This window comes from Ixodes scapularis, unplaced genomic scaffold, assembly GCF_016920785.2.
Source record: "Ixodes scapularis isolate PalLabHiFi unplaced genomic scaffold, ASM1692078v2 PGA_scaffold7__128_contigs__length_106722199, whole genome shotgun sequence".
Taxonomy (NCBI): Eukaryota; Metazoa; Arthropoda; class Arachnida; order Ixodida; family Ixodidae; genus Ixodes; species Ixodes scapularis.
This window is the reverse complement of record NW_024609882.1, coordinates 28,923,068-28,941,621: the sequence shown is the minus strand read 5'-3', so window position 1 is coordinate 28,941,621 and position 18,554 is coordinate 28,923,068. Positions and strand designations below refer to the sequence as shown.

The 18,554-nt window shown below is 48.2% G+C and overlaps 2 protein-coding genes across 2 annotated transcripts; one reads left to right on the top strand and one right to left on the bottom strand.

The window, feature by feature from the left end:
- Nucleotides 1-3,573: 3,573 nt before the first annotated feature.
- LOC120841345 lies at nt 3,574-5,390 on the top strand. Its single transcript, XM_040212224.3, has 4 exons — nt 3,574-3,668; nt 3,770-3,802; nt 4,263-4,316; nt 4,642-5,390. Exons 1-4 carry the CDS (start codon nt 3,605-3,607, stop codon nt 5,325-5,327), a joined length of 837 nt encoding a protein of 278 aa, XP_040068158.1. The 5' UTR covers nt 3,574-3,604; the 3' UTR covers nt 5,328-5,390.
- Nucleotides 5,391-7,915: 2,525 nt separating this feature from the next.
- On the bottom strand, nt 7,916-9,997 carry LOC115315811 (protein ALP1-like). The gene is made up of 3 exons (XM_029975129.4): nt 9,853-9,997; nt 9,668-9,792; nt 7,916-8,865 (listed from the first exon to the last, which is right to left on the bottom strand). The coding sequence occupies exons 1-3, from the start codon at nt 9,995-9,997 to the stop codon at nt 7,972-7,974; spliced, it is 1,164 nt and encodes a 387-aa protein (XP_029830989.2). The 3' UTR covers nt 7,916-7,971.
- Nucleotides 9,998-18,554: the final 8,557 nt, after the last annotated feature.

Genomic DNA, 18,554 nt, shown 5'->3' with positions numbered 1-18,554 from the left:
AGCCACTACGGTGATTCCACGCGCGGAGCAAAGGCCGTCGGGCACATTGATACTTTAGACCCATGTTGTTGTAAAAAAAACTATCTCCAAACTCTGGTCTAAAAACATGCTTTTCGTGCAAGGCTCGTCAAATTATGAGGCGCTGGAGAAATGCAGCCTTCTGCGTTAAGTCCTTATTTCGAACTCTTTTTGTTCGCCTTCCGCCCATTGAAAAGCATGCGGGAAGGGCCTTAGAACGCACCTGGTATCGCTGCGCCGCAGCGTTCTTCCGCATCAAAAAGTTCGTCTGCTTTCCTCGCCGTCACCATGGCAACGAACGCCGAATGAATAGAAGCACGCACGGTACCGCCGCGTGAAGCTAGCAACAGCTGACGCCATTTTTACGAATGCCGTCTGCTAGCCAAAGCCGAACGCGGTGTGTCAGATCAACCGCCTCCGCCGGTGCGCCGCAAGCAAAGACGACGAAGCTGAGACACGCCGACGGCGATCGAGCAAGCAACAACACCGCGGGACGACTGCAACGGCGGCATTTATTCGGATCAAAGGCCGCCTTCGCCGGTGCGCCGCTAGCAAAGACGACGAAGCTGAGCCACGCCGACGACGAATGGGCGAGCAACAGCACTGCGGGACGACTACAACTGCGGCATTTATTGGGTTCAAAGGCGCGAAATAAGCAAGAACAATTTTTATTTGAATCATAACACGCGATATCCAAGTTGGGGACCACATACCTTTGCTGGGTCTTTACTGTGAACTTTTTACAGAGACACGGGGTGCCGCATTCAAAACACAGCTCCGTTTGCAAAATATGGGGGCCCTGGAAAGGACCGTTGAGACCGCTACCAGAACCTATAACTGACGTAACGAGCACTTGACGAGCGGTTGGCGCATAAGTCGTCTTTACGCATGCAGGCGGGTGACGGGCTCAGCGCAGCGGATCCCTCGAAGTCACCGGGGCCGTCAGAATCCTCGGCCTGTCTGCGTCGGGGCTCTAGATTTTGGCGGCCGCGGCGACGAACGACTGGAATCTATCAGTGTTTCCGCGCGCCTTCTCTCTCCTCCAAAACATGAACTTTGCAAGGTGACCAGTGAAATGGTGGCTCTCGCGCCGTCCAGGTGGAAGAGAGTTTTTGACGTGGGCCCAGGTGCCCTCCACCGTATTGGTGTGCGCACCAGTGTTCGGGTCGACAAAGTGCAGCTTGTGGTTAACGGTGAGGTGCGTGAAGCGAGCGTCATCTGCAAGCTTGCGATAGCCAGCCCAACAATCTGTGATTATTCTTGTTCCAGGGCGGACCCACTTGGCTATTAGCCCTTGCAGGGTTTTAGCGTCACGGGTCTCCACGGGAACAAAAAAGCAGCACCCGCTGCAACGCGCCACATCGCCGAAAACCCACTGGCCAGGCCTTAAATACCCGCGATGGTACTTGTGCCGACCGATCATACTCTCGTCTAGTTCTACAGTCACGCCTTCGCCACCAATCATGTCTGAATGCTTAAAGACGGCATTTACCACAACCTCCCGACAAAGGCTCGTCCAATCAGTTATTGTCTTACTTGCGACATCAGTCTCCCGCTGAATGACGGCGCACGGTAGGTTCTGGCACCAGAGGTAGATGATCTTCATGAGTTGGGGAAGCGTCAGGTGCGATCCCTCGAAAAAGGAACCGCTCCGTACCGAGACCTCGCCCCGGCACTGAACCTTGACCGGCTTCCTCTTGGGCACCTCACGAGTCATCCACAAACCGCATCTCCACGAATACCCATCCGCAGATCTAGCGCGGACTTGCAGCGTCATCGCAGCTTCGCACTCTGGGCAAGCACGAGAAGCCAGGAGCAGGCCCATGCCCTGAAGCAAATTAATTGCTTCAAGAGGGTCTTTCATGGCGTCATGAAGACGGCACAAGTTAAACGCCATGGCACTGCGACGCTCGCCTCTGGAAGAATAAAGCGCCAAGGGGGCTAAACGAGCAGAAATGCGCGCTTCTTTGCATTTATTATTTTTATTTGATCCGCCATTTTATACCTCGTGACACCCTTTTAACGAACTGATTGGCTAATCGGTCGGGCCATGTCATCGCGTGACGAAAGAAACGCCAATCGTATGACCAGAACGGTTGCCACGGTCGGCATCGTTACAAAGAAGAGAACAGTCGGACCCAACAACAAAATAAAGTAACAAAAAGAATTAAAAAAAAAAAGAAAAAAAAAGAAGGGAGCCGTTTTCGGGCGGCGTGTTCTTTGATGAAAGGTGTTGCTCGCAATGGTTACTTGTTTTTCTTTTTTGTTTCTTTACCCTAGAGAATGCCACGTCCCAAACAAACCGTTGAAACGAAGGAGGGAGGGAGTCTTGGCGTCAGAATTCTTGAAAAGAGCCTCATGACGCCGCCGACGACCGTTAGGCTATTTATTTTGTTTCTTTAGACTTTTATCGCGACCACTACTCCACCGTGCCTCAGATTTTCCAGCGAAGGTCCGGCAGTTTTTAATAATTATTAGTATTGTCGTTTGAAGGGCACTCTTTTTATGCTGCTTCGTTTTCGTTCCTGACGCCATAAAAATATGGGCGGAAAAAGTTTGCCCTACGTAAAACAAAAAAAAAAAACAAAAAAAAGTTTAGTTCAAGGTCGGATTGGTTTGTGGATGCAATTAGTCCAATAATTAATTAGCCCAATTATTTATTTTTGTTATTTGCATCTTTTGTGTGCATGCGTGAAATGCAGCACCCAACGATATGACATGAGAAGAACGCTGCAAGTGCTGGACCGTAGACCATTTAATGTCACCAAAATCCTGGGCCGGAGAACACTTGGAGGTATTAGTGTATCGTTTTGAAAGCGCTACAAAAACACGTCGGGGACACTGAACTTCTGGACCAACTTTGAGTGCGTGAGCGTGTGATGTGTGTGTATGGCATTCTTTATTTTTAGACTGTAGGCGCGAAAAATCCACACGGACTAGGGTCTGAGTAATGCAGAGTCTAGGCCAACATCTAGGTGCTGTTACTCATTCCCTAGTCAGTGTGGATTTTTCGCGCCTATAATCTAAAAGAGAAAGAATATTTTTATGGCGTCAGGAACGAAAACGAAGCAGCATAAAAAGAGTGCCCTTCAAACGACAATACTAATAATTATTAAAAACTGCCGGACCTTCGCTGGAAAATCTGAGGCACGGTGGAGTAGTGGTCGCGATAAAAGTCTAAAGAAACAAAATAAATAGCCTAACGGTCGTCGGCGGCGTCATGAGGCTCTTTTCAAGAATTCTGACGCCAAGACTCCCTCCCTCCTTCGTTTCAACGGTTTGTTTGGGACGTGGCATTCTCTAGGGTAAAGAAACAAAAAAGAAAAACAAGTAACCATTGGGCGCGTTCAGTAGAGGCCCCGGAGTCAAGGAGTCACTGACTCCTTCCACTAGACGGCCAAAAGTCACTTCCGGTGCACGTAACTCCGGGGCTTCGGAGTCAAGCTCCGAAGCACCGAGTCCGGAGACGGTGCACGTAGAGTCAAAGGAGCTAAAGATGGCGTCATTTCCTGACTGGTGACGATTTCCGGGGAATTCGGCGGGAATATCCAGAAAAGGTTTCGAATTCTCCCGTGCGTCTGCTGCCATGGCTGCATCGATGACATCCACTGCGTCCGAAAGCCCCGTTTATCTGGTTGAAAGCGACGACGGTAAGGGACAACTCATGCGCTAACGTTCCGTCTCACCTCCTTATGTTTCATTTCGTGTTGAAAATAAGAACCTCTCCGTATATGTCGTTTTTTTCTTACAGGACGCTGCACTACTCCTCTCTATATTAGTATCGGTGAGTACCTCCATATTTCGCTGATCGCACTTTTGCATTTGAAATTGACATCGCTCATTTAAATTGTCGGCGAAAATTAGTTGTCGGTGAGTGTGAGCGTTGCGCGACAAACGCGAGCCATCGCCGATCGGCATTTTTCACTCACTTTATACTGCAGCCCAATTCCGCTTGCGCACGGCCGCTGCATTTCTATCGATATTTTGGTAGAGCTCAGCTAGATACTTCCACCGCTCAAGCGCTATTGTTGCTGTGGGCCTTCCTTGTATCGAAGTGCGAGCCACTTCCCCTTGCACTAACAAACAATCATTTGATCATGCTTCTTGTTTTGATCACATCTTCATAAACTTCGCTAGCGTGCACATTCTGTCGTGTGAATATGCATTGCAGTGTGTTACGTAAAAGTGCTGTAATGCAACTGCTTTCCCTTGTTGACAACTTCGCAATTTTTTTTTGTTTATAGTCAGTGGTCATCAGGAGTTGGACCCGCAGCCATGTAGCAGCAGGGAGTGCGACGGTATGAATCTCACATATAGCTTGGGTTCTGAAGGGAATTTCTAAAAGCCAAAAATATTCTCTCGTGTGAAAAGACTTAGCTTCTTTCTGGCCTAAGAAGGCTGTTAGCAGCATGCCGGCTGTCACTCTCTGGCTTCCAGGAGGCTTGAAGTCCTTCCTGCCAGTGTTAACTAACCTCGTGTTTTGTCTATAGTTGCATGTAATGGGGCTTTGATGATTGCTTGGCCTCCCCGGCATCGCCTACAGCTGTATATATAAGGTTTGGTGTTTAAAGGGTCATGAACTGATAACCTTAATAATTACATTTGATGTTTTGGACATTTTAGATCATGAAGGAAGCCCTGATGAGGCTGGTGAAGGAGGGGCATGGTCCCGCAGCGAGGTGTTGTTGCTGATTTCACTTTATGAAAAGTACTATGCTGACTTCAACAACCGAAAGTTGAAGAAAAGAACAGTGTGGAGGAAGATCAGTGTAGAAATGAATGAAGCTGGTGCCCACAGATCGCCAGACGACTGCGAAAACAAATTCAAAGGTTTGAAGCGGACTTACACTAGAAGGCGGCAAGATAAAAGGAAGACAGGACGAGGGCGCAAGGATTGGGAATTTTATCAACATATGGACAACCTTTTCCAAGATACGGCCGAGTACACTGCCCCGGTGTGCACGAGCATGCCGGTCGTTCCTGCAGCCTCAGTCACCGAGTCCCAAGTCATCATCCCAGCCAGCACAGGGCCGTCAGCCACCACCACAGCTCTAGCCATTGCCATGCCCTCCCAAGCCGGCACTGTGTATCCGCAGAGCGCACAGACTCCAAGGTCAACGAGGCAGCCTGAGCTCCCGCAAGCAAGGAGGAAGAGGCCGGCTGCAATCCTGGGAGAAATCCTTGAAAGGATGGACGCATGGGAACAAGAAGACAGGCAGCGGTACAGGCAGCAGCTGAAGCTGCAACGTACTAAGCTCCGACTGCTGAATCGCCTTGTATGTCAATCTAAACAGTCTCAGCAGCCTTAAAGGGATGCTGAACCGAAATTTAGAGTTCGGAAAACAATGCAGAAGCTGCAGACGGGACGCTACAATCCCTACAACACTACTCGGAAGGCGATATCTCGAATCGACAGCCGTATTTTTGGAAAAAAAGTCGAGATTGAACAAGGCCGATGAGGCACGTGACGTCAAGATATCTCGTTTCCTCCTCTCTTCGTTTCGCTGCCTCAAGGCGGCGAGGCAGAGAAGACTCGAGGTCGTTTCCTTTTCTCGATTCTTCTCGGAGAAACAAGACGTCAACATACGTGTCAAATGCGCCTCCTTGTTTTTATAAAAATATGGTCATCTGTTCGAGATATCGCTGTATGAGTGATGGTTTGGTGTTTGTGGCATCCTGTTGCACGCTTCTCGCCGCTGTATTTTGTGGAATCCAGATTTCGGTTCAGCATCCGATGCTGAACCGAAATTGGATTCTACAAAACACGGCGGCAAAAGCGTGCAACAGGATGCTGCAAACACCAAACCATCACTCATACAGCGATATCTCGAACAGATGACCATATTTTTATTAAAAAAAAAGGAGGCGCATTTGACGTGTATGTTGACGTCTTGTTTCTCCGAGAAGAGGGAACAACCTCGCGTCTTCTCTGCCTCGCCGCCTTGAGGGGGTGACGCGAAGAGAGAAGGAAACGAGATATCTTCACGTAACGCGCCTTGTCGGTCGTCCATTCGAGATATCGCCTTATGAGTGGCGTTGTAGGGATTGTAGCATCCCGTCTACCGCTGCTGCATTGTTTTCTGAAATCCAAATTTCGGTTCACCACCCTTTAAAAGGTACACCGAAGGGGTTGGTGCTTACGTCATTTTATAGCTCTAATTTATTCTCTGTGCTCCAAGGATTCAAGAAATCTAGAAACTGTTGTTACACGTGCCCCACTTCAATATAAAAAATGAGATGTTCGTTAGAAATCTGACAAAAATGCTGCAGAGGGGTGAAGGGGCAAAAATGAATTAGTGAAACCAAGTGAAACACGCTTGGTTCATGCCTTGGGCCTGCGAGTCAGCTGTAGACAAGATCTTTTCATAGTCGCCGTGCCCATTTATTCATGTGACCTCGAAAGTCATTTTGCTTAGACTAAATGCTCTTCACAATGCTCCACTAGTTCTTCTTAGCTCCTCCTTTTTTCCCTCGAGCCATTCTTGTTGACAGTTTGGCTTTGAATGCGTGTAATGCAGAAGGACGCTATAAATTTCTCGATTTCTAGGATCCTTGGAGCAGATGCACGAAACCAGAGCCACAAAAAGAAAAAGTTAAAAACCTCTTTAGTCCACCTTTAAATTTCACTTGTCCACAGTGATGGTCATTTAGTGTGTCGTTCTGCGGCATGGAAAGGAAGTATAGCAAAATGCTAACCTTACTAGTCAGGCCAACTGGAACAAGCATTTTCGTACTAAACCTTAAGAGCTGCATATATTGTTTGTAACAGTTAATATTTCTTTTTACAGTTTTCTTTTGCAGAAGCATGCCAGACTTGTCTGTGTTTCGAGTTGCTGGAAAGTACAAATACAGTAGTAAACAAAAAGTAGATTCATAGTTTTTGCTACATTTTGGTTGCTGTCTGTACACTTCATTTAGTTCTTACTGGTCATTTTGCGAGTTGTTTTTTTGGAAAATAAATGAGTATTACTTTAGGCAAATATCGCCTATCAGGAAAGTCACTCCAAGTGTTTCATTTGTAGTGCTAAAAATGACCCTGTGGTTTAAGTTTATGAATAAAACTGCAGTTTTTTGCTCAAAACTATAGTTGTTTTTTTCTTGTTGCAGCCTCCGTCAGATTGCGGGCACCTTAGTTTGGGATATCAGTGCATTCTTATGTTATTAAGTACAGTTTGGCTTCTGGACAAGTGAAATTTCTAAGCTATACCAGAGTCCTGGCTATACATTCCCCCTACATGAATGATTTTCTGATCCCAGATGCCACTGCGTTCATGTTTCTCTGTTCTTGAGATCCGACCACGGGCCTGTGATTTTTTTATATTGTGACAAGTTCTAGTCAACTTTTAAGGTTTTTGAACTTAATAAATACCATTGCTTGAATCGTTTTGTGCAAAGCTGTATCACTTGTGTCTGTCTTGTTCCAGGCATTACAGTATTATTGTTATATTGGACGGTCTGAGTGACTCAGTTCCAAAAGGAAAGTCCAAGCGTACGCTCAAGATACATTATTCTGAAATAGTTACTAAGGATGGGGAGAAGTATATTGCCTGCATGTACAAATATTGCTAAAATATGTTTTAACTGGGGACAACCTACATTCAGGCACTATAATATTGATGGGCACAGGTTGCAAGCCACCAGTTCATTTGTGCCAATTTTTTTATTTTGTCTGCATTTGGTGGTATTTTAATTCGCAAAACTTTTGCAAAAGAACTTGTGGAGTAACAATGTGAATATGTAGCTCTAATAAATCGTAATAAGGGCATAAAAGACAGGAAAAAGCAGGAGGGGGAAACATTGGTAAAACTCTCCAAAAAGTATACTCGAGCAACAAAAAATGTGTTCTAGTCAATTGCCTTATTATTGACCGATTTTATCAATTTAGTTTTGCTAAAGGTTGAGAACCGAGGAGCTGAAGACATACAGTGGTCTGTAACATGGCAACCTCATTCTTCAGGTGCATGCAGGGTGCAGCAAGCTAGCGATTGCGTCGCGTTTAGCTTTTGCAGCGGAAGGCGCTCTTGTCATGTCTGGTTGTTTGCGCACCAGGCATGGATCCTCTAGTTCCTCCGTGCAAAGAACAAAGGGCTTTGCAGACGTGAGAATGACATTATGAAGAACGCACGCCGCCATCACAAACATGGGAACCATGTTAAGGTTGTCCATGTCCAGGTGTTTCAGACGTCGAAACTTTCCTTTCAATTGGGCAAAGGCCCGCTCTATCACTGACCGCGAGGCACCTAATGTTGTGTTGAATTTACTTTGTCTCCTCGTTAGATGCCCATTGTCCTTGTAAGGACGCATCAGGTTCACCCCGAGGGGATAAGCGGAGTCGCCGAGGATGTGGAGGTCCTCGGGAAGGGCGCTAAGAATGTCGTCTAAGCCAGAATTGGTGAGGATGCGTGCATCGTTCATCCGGCCCGGGGACCCCACATGCACGTGTGTAAACACCATCCTGCTGTCGCAGCAGCCTTGGAGCACAACGGAGTGGAACTCCTTCCTGTTGTAGAAGGCAGACTGCTCTTCTTTGGGAGCCTTGATAGAAACATGGCACCCGTCCACGGCACCCACAACGCCTGGGAGCCTCCACTTCCGTTCGAACTGGCTGGCCACCTGGGCAAGCTGCGTGGGCCACTGTATTACAGAGGGTGCACACCGTGCCCATACCAACACAATCTCGTAGACCACGAAGTGGAGGGTGCTCTTGTGTACACCAAACCTGTCGGCGACGCCACGGTACGATTCCTGATTTCCTAAGAGCCACAACGTCATGAGGACCTTGGTGGCTGTTGGCACCCGGACTCCAATGGTCTTGGCTAGGTTAGGTTCAGTTAATTGGAGCAAGACCTGGAATGTGTGGAACCGAACATTTAATCAATGAAAACAAGAAATACAATGATGTGATTGGCTCGAGCCATTTTGGAGCAGCAGAAAGAACTTTTAAAGCAGGCATACACCTATACCCTATTTTCATTGATTCTACTCTGACGAGGAGAGAGAGTGCTAGCATTATTGAAGCTAGCACTCAATAGTGTGAATTGCAGGGCAGATAATCTAATTGCCCAGAACACGCAATTGGCTCTTTAGTTTGGGTTAGTAGCACAGTCACGCGACAAAAATGTTGTCACGAACTATCTTTTGTTTAGAAATTCCAGCCACTGTTTTTATTACCAGTAGATTTACACAAAACGCAAAATCGCCATGTGAGAAGATAAATATTTATTGTAAAAGGAAACAAGGGTTACAGGGCTCAACTTATAAAGATGAATTCCCCAGCTTGCACTCAAACACTGCTAACGCTTGCTTGGCTTTACGCTTAATAGCCACAAAGAAAATATTTTTCTTTTAGCTCACTAGGGACGAGCGCGTGCGCTATCTCGCCCTGAGGGAGTGTTTTTCCCTCAAGTACGCAGCTGCGCTACGGCGAAGCACCCTTCAAAGATGGGCTTGTGTCACTCCTTGTCTCGTTTGGTTATTTTTTCTACGTGATATATCGTGACTCTTCATCGCTATGATATTTTAATATTTCAACACAAGCCCATCACGCCTTAAACATTATTAAAATTTTCCCCTGAGTGGCCAGACAGAAATCCAGACCTCCCGCGCTGTATTTTTGTACTATATTCCGAACATATGCTTGTGGGGTTACCTCGAACGTCGAACGGTGCATCCTGAAATGCTCCTTGAATTGGGTATCTGTGTAGCGAGGGACAACATCGGAGATAAATCCCTCAATCCCCCGGATACGGTCGGAGTCCGACGGTCTAGCGGGATCTGCGGAGTGTGTAGAGAGACACTGTCACGATTATGTCGGCCATCATCACGCATGCTTACCTTCACAAATGACTTCTTTGAGGGCTCCAAGCACCTCGGTGACTCTTCGTCGCTTGGTTCGCCTCTGCGCCTCCATGAATTCTTCAAAATCATCCTCCAAAACAACTTGGAGAAGCGCGTTGGCGGCGTTGTCGTCTGCTGCCATAGCGCGCGCTTTTTTTTTCTTTTTTTTTTCTTGGGCAGGATGTTCGCGCGCGAATTTGACGGAAACGGAAATGCGCAAACACTCGGCCGCGCGGCGGCGCAAGCGGCGCCCTTATTTCCCGTCTAGTAGGCGCTCTGAGGGCTCTGACTCGAGTTACTCTGTCCGGAGACGAAGGAGCCGCTACTGAACGCGCCCATTGCGAGCAACACCTTTCATCAAAGACCACGCCGCCCGAAAACGGCTCCCTTCTTTTTTTTTTTCTTTTTTTTTAATTCTTTTTGTTACTTTATTTTGTTGTTGGGTCCGACTGTTCTCTTCTTTGTAACGATGCCGACCGTGGCAACCGTTCTGGTCATACGATTGGCGTTTCTTTCGTCACGCGATGACATGGCCCGACCGATTAGCCAATCAGTTCGTTAAAAGGGTGTCACGAGGTATAAAATGGCGGATCAAATAAAAATAATAAATGCAAAGAAGCGCGCATTTCTGCTCGTTTAGCCCCCTTGGCGCTTTATTCTTCCAGAGGCGAGCGTCGCAGTGCCATGGCGTTTAACTTGTGCCGTCTTCATGACGCCATGAAAGACCCTCTTGAAGCAATTAATTTGCTTCAGGGCATGGGCCTGCTCCTGGCTTCTCGTGCTTGCCCAGAGTGCGAAGCTGCGATGACGCTGCAAGTCCGCGCTAGATCTGCGGATGGGTATTCGTGGAGATGCGGTTTGTGGATGACTCGTGAGGTGCCCAAGAGGAAGCCGGTCAAGGTTCAGTGCCGGGGCGAGGTCTCGGTACGGAGCGGTTCCTTTTTCGAGGGATCGCACCTGACGCTTCCCCAACTCATGAAGATCATCTACCTCTGGTGCCAGAACCTACCGTGCGCCGTCATTCAGCGGGAGACTGATGTCGCAAGTAAGACAATAACTGATTGGACGAGCCTTTGTCGGGAGGTTGTGGTAAATGCCGTCTTTAAGCATTCAGACATGATTGGTGGCGAAGGCGTGACTGTAGAACTAGACGAGAGTATGATCGGTCGGCACAAGTACCATCGCGGGTATTTAAGGCCTGGCCAGTGGGTTTTCGGCGATGTGGCGCGTTGCAGCGGGTGCTGCTTTTTTGTTCCCGTGGAGACCCGTGACGCTAAAACCCTGCAAGGGCTAATAGCCAAGTGGGTCCGCCCTGGAACAAGAATAATCACAGATTGTTGGGCTGGCTATCGCAAGCTTGCAGATGACGCTCGCTTCACGCACCTCACCGTTAACCACAAGCTGCACTTTGTCGACCCGAACACTGGTGCGCACACCAATACGGTGGAGGGCACCTGGGCCCACGTCAAAAACTCTCTTCCACCTGGACGGCGCGAGAGCCACCATTTCACTGGTCACCTTGCAAAGTTCATGTTTTGGAGGAGAGACAAGGCGCGCGGAAACACTGATAGATTCCAGTCGTTCGTCGCCGCGGCCGCCAAAATCTAGAGCCCCGACGCAGACAGGCCGAGGATTCTGACGGCCCCGGTGACTTCGAGGGATCCGCTGCGCTGAGCCCGTCACCCGCCTGCATGCGTAAAGACGACTTATGCGCCAACCGCTCGTCAAGTGCTCGTTACGTCAGTTATAGGTTCTGGTAGCGGTCTCAACGGTCCTTTCCAGGGCCCCCATATTTTGCAAACGGAGCTGTGTTTTGAATGCGGCACCCCGTGTCTCTGTAAAAAGTTCACAGTAAAGACCCAGCAAAGGTATGTGGTCCCCAACTTGGATATCGCGTGTTATGATTCAAATAAAAATTGTTCTTGCTTATTTCGCGCCTTTGAACCCAATAAATGCCGCAGTTGTAGTCGTCCCGCAGTGCTGTTGCTCGCCCATTCGTCGTCGGCGTGGCTCAGCTTCGTCGTCTTTGCTAGCGGCGCACCGGCGAAGGCGGCCTTTGATCCGAATAAATGCCGCCGTTGCAGTCGTCCCGCGGTGTTGTTGCTTGCTCGATCGCCGTCGGCGTGTCTCAGCTTCGTCGTCTTTGCTTGCGGCGCACCGGCGGAGGCGGTTGATCTGACACACCGCGTTCGGCTTTGGCTAGCAGACGGCATTCGTAAAAATGGCGTCAGCTGTTGCTAGCTTCACGCGGCGGTACCGTGCGTGCTTCTATTCATTCGGCGTTCGTTGCCATGGTGACGGCGAGGAAAGCAGACGAACTTTTTGATGCGGAAGAACGCTGCGGCGCAGCGATACCAGGTGCGTTCTAAGGCCCTTCCCGCATGCTTTTCAATGGGCGGAAGGCGAACAAAAAGAGTTCGAAATAAGGACTTAACGCAGAAGGCTGCATTTCTCCAGCGCCTCATGATTTGACGAGCCTTGCACGAAAAGCATGTTTTTTTGGCCATCCCGCGTCCTGTTTTTTCTATCCGTAACATGGGTCTAAAGTATCAAACTGCCGGCCGTCGGGCAAAACTCGTCGATTTTTCGCAGCATATTCGTCCCATAGAGTTCAGTCTTAACTGTAACCGTGGTTAAAACTTAACCGCATTTCTCTACGAGGGGGAATTTTAGATTCCGTTATCGGCAGTGCAGGGACGGCGGGGAAACATGGCGGTGCCCCGGTGAGTGAGCGCCGCTCGTTTTGGAACTAATATGTCGTTGTAGCTGCAATACCGGGCGCGTTAGTCAGCAATGAATGGTGCAGGAGGCTTTCGCATTGCCTTACCTTACTTAAGTCTCAAAGTATGAGCAATGACCTCGCCGCATTTTTTAGATAGTCTTTCGAGTCTGGTCACTCCTAAGCCGAAATGAACGCGATAATTGTCGGCATGGCAACGTCTTTGGAAAGTGGATTACCTTGACTCAATCGGCCGGGTAGTGATAGCACACAAAAGCAGACAGCGTCCCAATAAATTTTTTTCTAAATTTCCCGAGCACCGAGGTGCATGTTACGAGTGTAGTTAGACGCGTTGCACGCGCTTGCTTCTGCAGTAGTAATTGTTCTAAAGCAAAAAGGTTTAAACAAATTTTGCCTGGCACCCGCGTTTGTCAAAGCCATGTGATTATTTACTTCGAATCGTTTATACGGGAAGACCAGCACGCGCGGACCGTAGAGTTACACTTTAAGCGTCCTACTCGATGCTTGGGTAATTTACTAATAGCTCTATTTTCACTGGATTCGAAGTACAGGTCTTTCAATTTATGATGGTGTTATATACAGTTCTTACATGCTGGCCAACCATGCTGCCGGTGTACCGCCTGCCTTTCACTGCTCACTTCTTTCTTATCGTTTCTAGGACTGAACTTCGTCGTCCTCTTTCAAACTTGAAAGGAAATTTCAAAGAGGCTTGTCTTAATATTCAGACAGCCAAGCATTTAGAAATTTTCCACACAAGGGTGAATTTAGTTTACCTTACTTGATATCTGCAACACGAGCAAGAAAAAATATCTGCTGAAATGTATGCCGATTGGCGTCGCGAAAACCCGACAGCGTGCGTTTTTGGGTCTCCCCTTTTCGGGAACTTTTTCCACGGGAGCCACTTATATTCGCTACAACCAGTAGGTGACACCAGCTACCACCCCATAATAAAACACAGAGCTATCGCTCATCCTGCCCTCGTCAAACTTGGCTAGATACTTGTAGGTGCCTAGTAGGGAAGGGTGGTCAACTTTTAACCGCAGTTAAAGTTAACCGGCTTCGAGCAAACGAGCCCAGGCAGTTTCTTGCCTTGATACTTCAGTCACAGCTGCCTTACACATGTTTTTTGTTGCTTTTTTAGGTTTTTTTTGTTTTGTTTATTGGTTAAAACAATTATAGACCTGCACAATTCTTAAAAACAAGTCATCGTTTGCCAACAACACGTCTGGTTTCCGCGCGCGTGCAGTGCACTGCACGCGCGCGGAAACCAGATTTGTGTGAAAGAAACCTTCTGCGCATGCGCTGTAGCGACAACAGCGCCACCGCCGAGGCAGGACATCACAGCCGCGTGTTGGTGTATAATACTCTGTTTCACTCCGAGTCCGAACGCAGCCGAAGCTACGATTTCATGGAGACAATCACTTAGCGCTAAAAGTGCACCTTCACGGCGCCCGGCGCCTTTGTGTGTTTTCTATCACAGGCTAAACCGACCTTGACCCCAAAACAAAGCGCCAAATAAAAAAAATAAAATAAAAAAGGCGGGAAAAAACAGCTTAGGAACTGGGTAAAGACCACTAGCGGCGTGACGATGCCCTTTTCGCACCAATTGATTGGCTTCATCCAATCATAGCCCCCGGCTGCGCTCTTGGAGTCGAACCGAGCATTCACGATGAGCAGCATCGCTAGGTCCGCTTCGGTTTGCCTCACAATGGTTGGGCCACGCAAACAATGTATTCCTCACCATGTTTTCCTCACTACGGTTTGGCCATGTAAACCCCAAAAGACAGGACCCATACACAATGGGACCGCACAATTTAATGGGAAGAGCTGCAAATCATTATCATCATCATCTATGGGTAGTGCCCGTGCTACCAACGCGGTTATGGTTTCATTTTCCCATCACGCCTCCACCACCGGATTTTTGCGACACGACCTCCTTAACGCTATCGCGTTGTACGTGCTTTCATTAGCAGAGGAGTTTGAAGTATCCTCCCTCTGGGTTGTGAAAAAATTCCACCGTGCGGCGATATGCAAACTTCTCGGCACGAATAGCTTCATTTATTTTGTACTTTTGGTTATTTTCTACTGCTTCTTTTTTTCTTTTTTTAAGCGGTAGCGTTAAGGCCGGTTCTCATGTGCAGCGAAGCGCTGATGAGGCGCTGTTCACGTGTCGTCAGCTACTTAACGTCTGTCATGAGAAACGGTTTTGGCGGTGCGATACAAAGCTGGTGAGAGCTCCCGTCGGCACGCGATTAGCGCAAAGTCAGCGCTGCACTCTTAGAAAAAAGGGTCAGTATAGTCCTCCCTAAAGGGAGGAACGCTCTTGACACATATGTTCCTTCAGAAAGGGAGAAACTTTCGTCCCTTAAGCAGGGGAGGAAAAGTTCCTCCGTCGACTGCATCTCATTATGGCGGCCACAAATCGAGCAAATCGAGCTCGGTAAGGCTTAACGAGAACACTAAGTCTATTGCACGAAGCGAGAGGAGCAGGAAATAAAAACGTAACACGAGCTTTCCGCGAACTGTATTTATTTCCAAAGTTTCTTTACCCCTGCAGGTAAAGAAACTTACGTTTCGAAAGCATGCAGTCACTCAGTCTTCTCATCGTCAGCACTGCGATGTTCAACGGAGACAACCGGCACTCAGTTCGCGCACTTTATGTCCTACCTTTGCTATTCCTCGAGCCACAATTCCTTCGTCAACCGTTGCGTCAACCGCACATCACGGAGGAGTGAAAGTCATTCGCCCGCAAAACCAAAAGCCGCTCTTAAACAAAAGCAAATCCGAAGCAACCTCTTGGCTTATCTCAGCACGGTAACACGAAATTCTGGCGTAGCCGCGTAGCGTAAAAGGATGTTAAATCGCTTGCCACCAGATGGCAGGGTCAAGCAGAGTAATCGCACGTAGCTCGGCTAGGTGGCGCTAGGTACCGCCCAATTCATGTTTTACAAAAAAAATATTTTTATTTTCTTACGCCACAATTGCGTTTCCTTTTCTTCGGAATCTCTAACACATATAGACACGTTGCGCACACTACAAACATCAGGTCAACATATATTGAACACATACACAGGCATCGCACATACAAACATCAATACCACAGCACACTACCCCGATCACTACTACCGAGCCCTGCGTTTCCGTCTTTTATAGTGGTCGTTTTGAACGTACGGAATTTTTCGGTGACTCCCTAAGCAAAAAAAAATATTCCGAACATGTTCATTTTTTTCCAGCAATGTCATACATCTGAGGCTATTTTTAATGGCTCAGGGGATGAATCTCTTATTAAAAAGAAGACGCTCGATCATGACATAATTATTTGAAAGCCAATAAATCGAGCTGCTCCAATGTTGTTCCAAGCCATGAGTTTGTTTTCTCGCATGGCCCTTCGTAGCCAGTATTTATATTGTAGTGTTCGTTTTTCTATTTGTGCTGTTCGCGCAAAGCTGCAATTGCCGTCTTGAATTAATCTCTGTAGAGCGGATATCCACTCAGCTGGAAGTGATGCTTCACGGGCACAGAAATCGCTTTTCGATCAACTTGAATGCAGTTAAAGCCGCGACTTGCGACAACTGCTAAGTGTACGGAGCTGCGCGGCTGCGCCGTTGCGAGCTCGAAAACTTCTAGCGCTCATCCCAGCGCGCCACTTAGAGGGCAGTTTCTACAGGAACCGTAATATATTTAAGCAGTAAAATAAAGGATAGCGTTTTTTTTTTTGTTTTTTTTTTCGATTTTGCCTGTCTTTTTTTTTTATGCTAAACTTCCATTATAAATATACGTACTTTCCGTCATACTTTCGTAGTGTTGTCTCTTCCCCAGAGCGCAATCGCTCTCGGGGACCGACAGTCACATTGGCCACTGTACGATAGGAGCTTACCGTTCAGACCAGCGTTCCAACATGACTATCCACACGTCGATCGACTGCACCTAATCCCTCAAGTGGTTTTAAACTCTTTAATGTAAAGCGGAATGTCATCCTGCGACACCCCGGCCCCTCCGATAACGGCCCGACCAGCGGCATCAATGCCCGACAGTTTACGTCATCTCATCTTGTTGTTACACCACTGATACGCGAACACACGGTCACATCGGCGATAATTCCAGTCTTCTGTTCACAACCAACAACACTGCCATCACGATGTCGCTGACACGAAGAAATACAGAACCACGTTGACGATGTTGCTGACACGCAGAAGAATCACGTTGAACGCCGGTTGGCACTCGGCACGGGACAACGAAACCGAACTCAGCACGGAAGGCACCCAGGCTATGGTGTACTAGAACTCTAGTACACCATAGGAAGCGAGCAAGCCGGCCGTGTCGCGGCGGTCGCCTATTGTTCGCCGCGACCTGGCGGTAGCCGCCGCAGGAGCATCGGGCAGCAATGGCGACGAACAGCACGGCGGACAGTGTCCCCGTCGTGATTACGACGGAATTTAAGGCAGTTACGAGTTCGTAAAGTTCCTTCGGAAGCCGGTGCCGCCGGCTCAGAATCATCGCGAAGTAATAGCAACGAACAGCACAGAGGACAGTGGGCGACTAAGAATCCGGAAACCTTCTTCGGTAGCCGGTGCAGAATCATCGGGGGGAAGCAGTGGCGATTAGCAGCACAGCGGACAGTGTTCCCGGGGTGATTACGACGGGGTTTAAGGCGGTTACGAATCCAGAAAGCTTCTTCCGTGGTGCCAATATGACGAAGAGGAAACTGTTTCATGAATCTGGCAGCGTGTGCGACGTGAAGGAGGTCCGTTTCGACGGACAAGTGGATGTCACGGAGCGCCGTACTCTGCAAACAAAATTAAGCGCGCCCGCAAAAAAAAATGTGTTGGCGTTGAGTGGACTGCGGTAATTATGTACGTTTATTTCTGAATCAGCTTGACAATGACTGGGCGATTTTTTTTCGCGCCGTTCCGCGATTCTCTTTACTATCTTCCTGTAGGGTGATGGAAACATCCAACGGTAGGCTCAGGAGGGCGACCGCATTCCGCTTCTCGATTCCGGTGAAGTATTTCCTGCATACTTTAGAGTTTGCCGTCGGTGTCGATGCTGTTCCATCGTCGCTAGAAGAGAAAAATAGTTAGTTGTATTATTCGTCAGCAGCTTAAACAAAGCGCGAACTGGAAGGTAAGAAACACCACTAACCTGTATGGACGCACAAGTCGTACCCAGGTCGCGCAGTACTCCGCCTCGTAGGGCTTCGAAGGGACGATGTAGTACTTCGTACCGTGCGCGATCTTGCCGACCACGCAGCAATTGTTGCGGCTTTCTTGGTGCGGAATAGCCATCTCAGAAATTACAGCGCTAACCCACTACAACGCACAACCAACGCAGCGACTGGCAGAAGATGCCCGATGCAACGGACCCGTTTGCCGCTAGGGGCGCCCTGGTCGGGGCTTGAATTAGATCCGCACGGTTCCTATACCCAGGCAGCCGGCAGGAAAACCTGCCTTCCTTGGACGCAGTTCCCGCGATTTCCATAACGTCGAAAACGTCGAAACAGTTCCTCGTGGTTTCGCTGCTGTAGTTCCGCGTGTGTCCCGCAAATTGGAGACGGCCGTCTTACCCAGTGTATGTAGCGCTGCTGGCACTGCTCCGGAACTTCGCTGTTTCTAGCGGCTTCGTTAGCTCGTTTGATAAAATTAGTGGTAAAAACGTCAATGCAACCGAAATGTTCTGCACGTTTGGACTAGAAGACGGAATTACAGGCGGCCTTCGCTGCCGCTGAAGCTCAATCAACTCAACATTAATTTATTAAACAACGTGCGCGATGTGCTCGAAAAACGAAACCGAAAGAAGATGGGTCGGGAGGGCGAAAGCTTTCTCCTGCCTGCCTGGAGGAGGAAAAAGTCTCGGAGAATAATAAGGACTTTAATTTTTCTTTCATCGGTCTGGGTTTGTTTATGTGTGTTTTGGTAAACAAAAATAATTAAAAAAAAAACTTTACAAAAAAAAAAAAAAC

Excerpts from the sequence above, each read along its gene's own strand:
- LOC120841345 (XM_040212224.3), top strand. The coding sequence starts at position 3,605 with ATGGCTGCATCGATGACATCCACTGCGTCCGAAAGCCCCGTTTATCTG. Across the intron at positions 3,803-4,262 it reads TCCTCTCTATATTAGTATCG|TCAGTGGTCATCAGGAGTTG; the intron begins GTGAGTACCTCC and ends TTTTGTTTATAG. Across the intron at positions 4,317-4,641 it reads TAGCAGCAGGGAGTGCGACG|ATCATGAAGGAAGCCCTGAT; the intron begins GTATGAATCTCA and ends TGGACATTTTAG.
- LOC115315811 (XM_029975129.4), bottom strand. The coding sequence starts at position 9,997 with ATGGCAGCAGACGACAACGCCGCCAACGCGCTTCTCCAAGTTGTTTTG. Across the intron at positions 9,793-9,852 it reads CAAAGAAGTCATTTGTGAAG|ATCCCGCTAGACCGTCGGAC; the intron begins GTAAGCATGCGT and ends CACACTCCGCAG. Across the intron at positions 8,866-9,667 it reads TGCACCGTTCGACGTTCGAG|GTCTTGCTCCAATTAACTGA; the intron begins GTAACCCCACAA and ends CACACATTCCAG.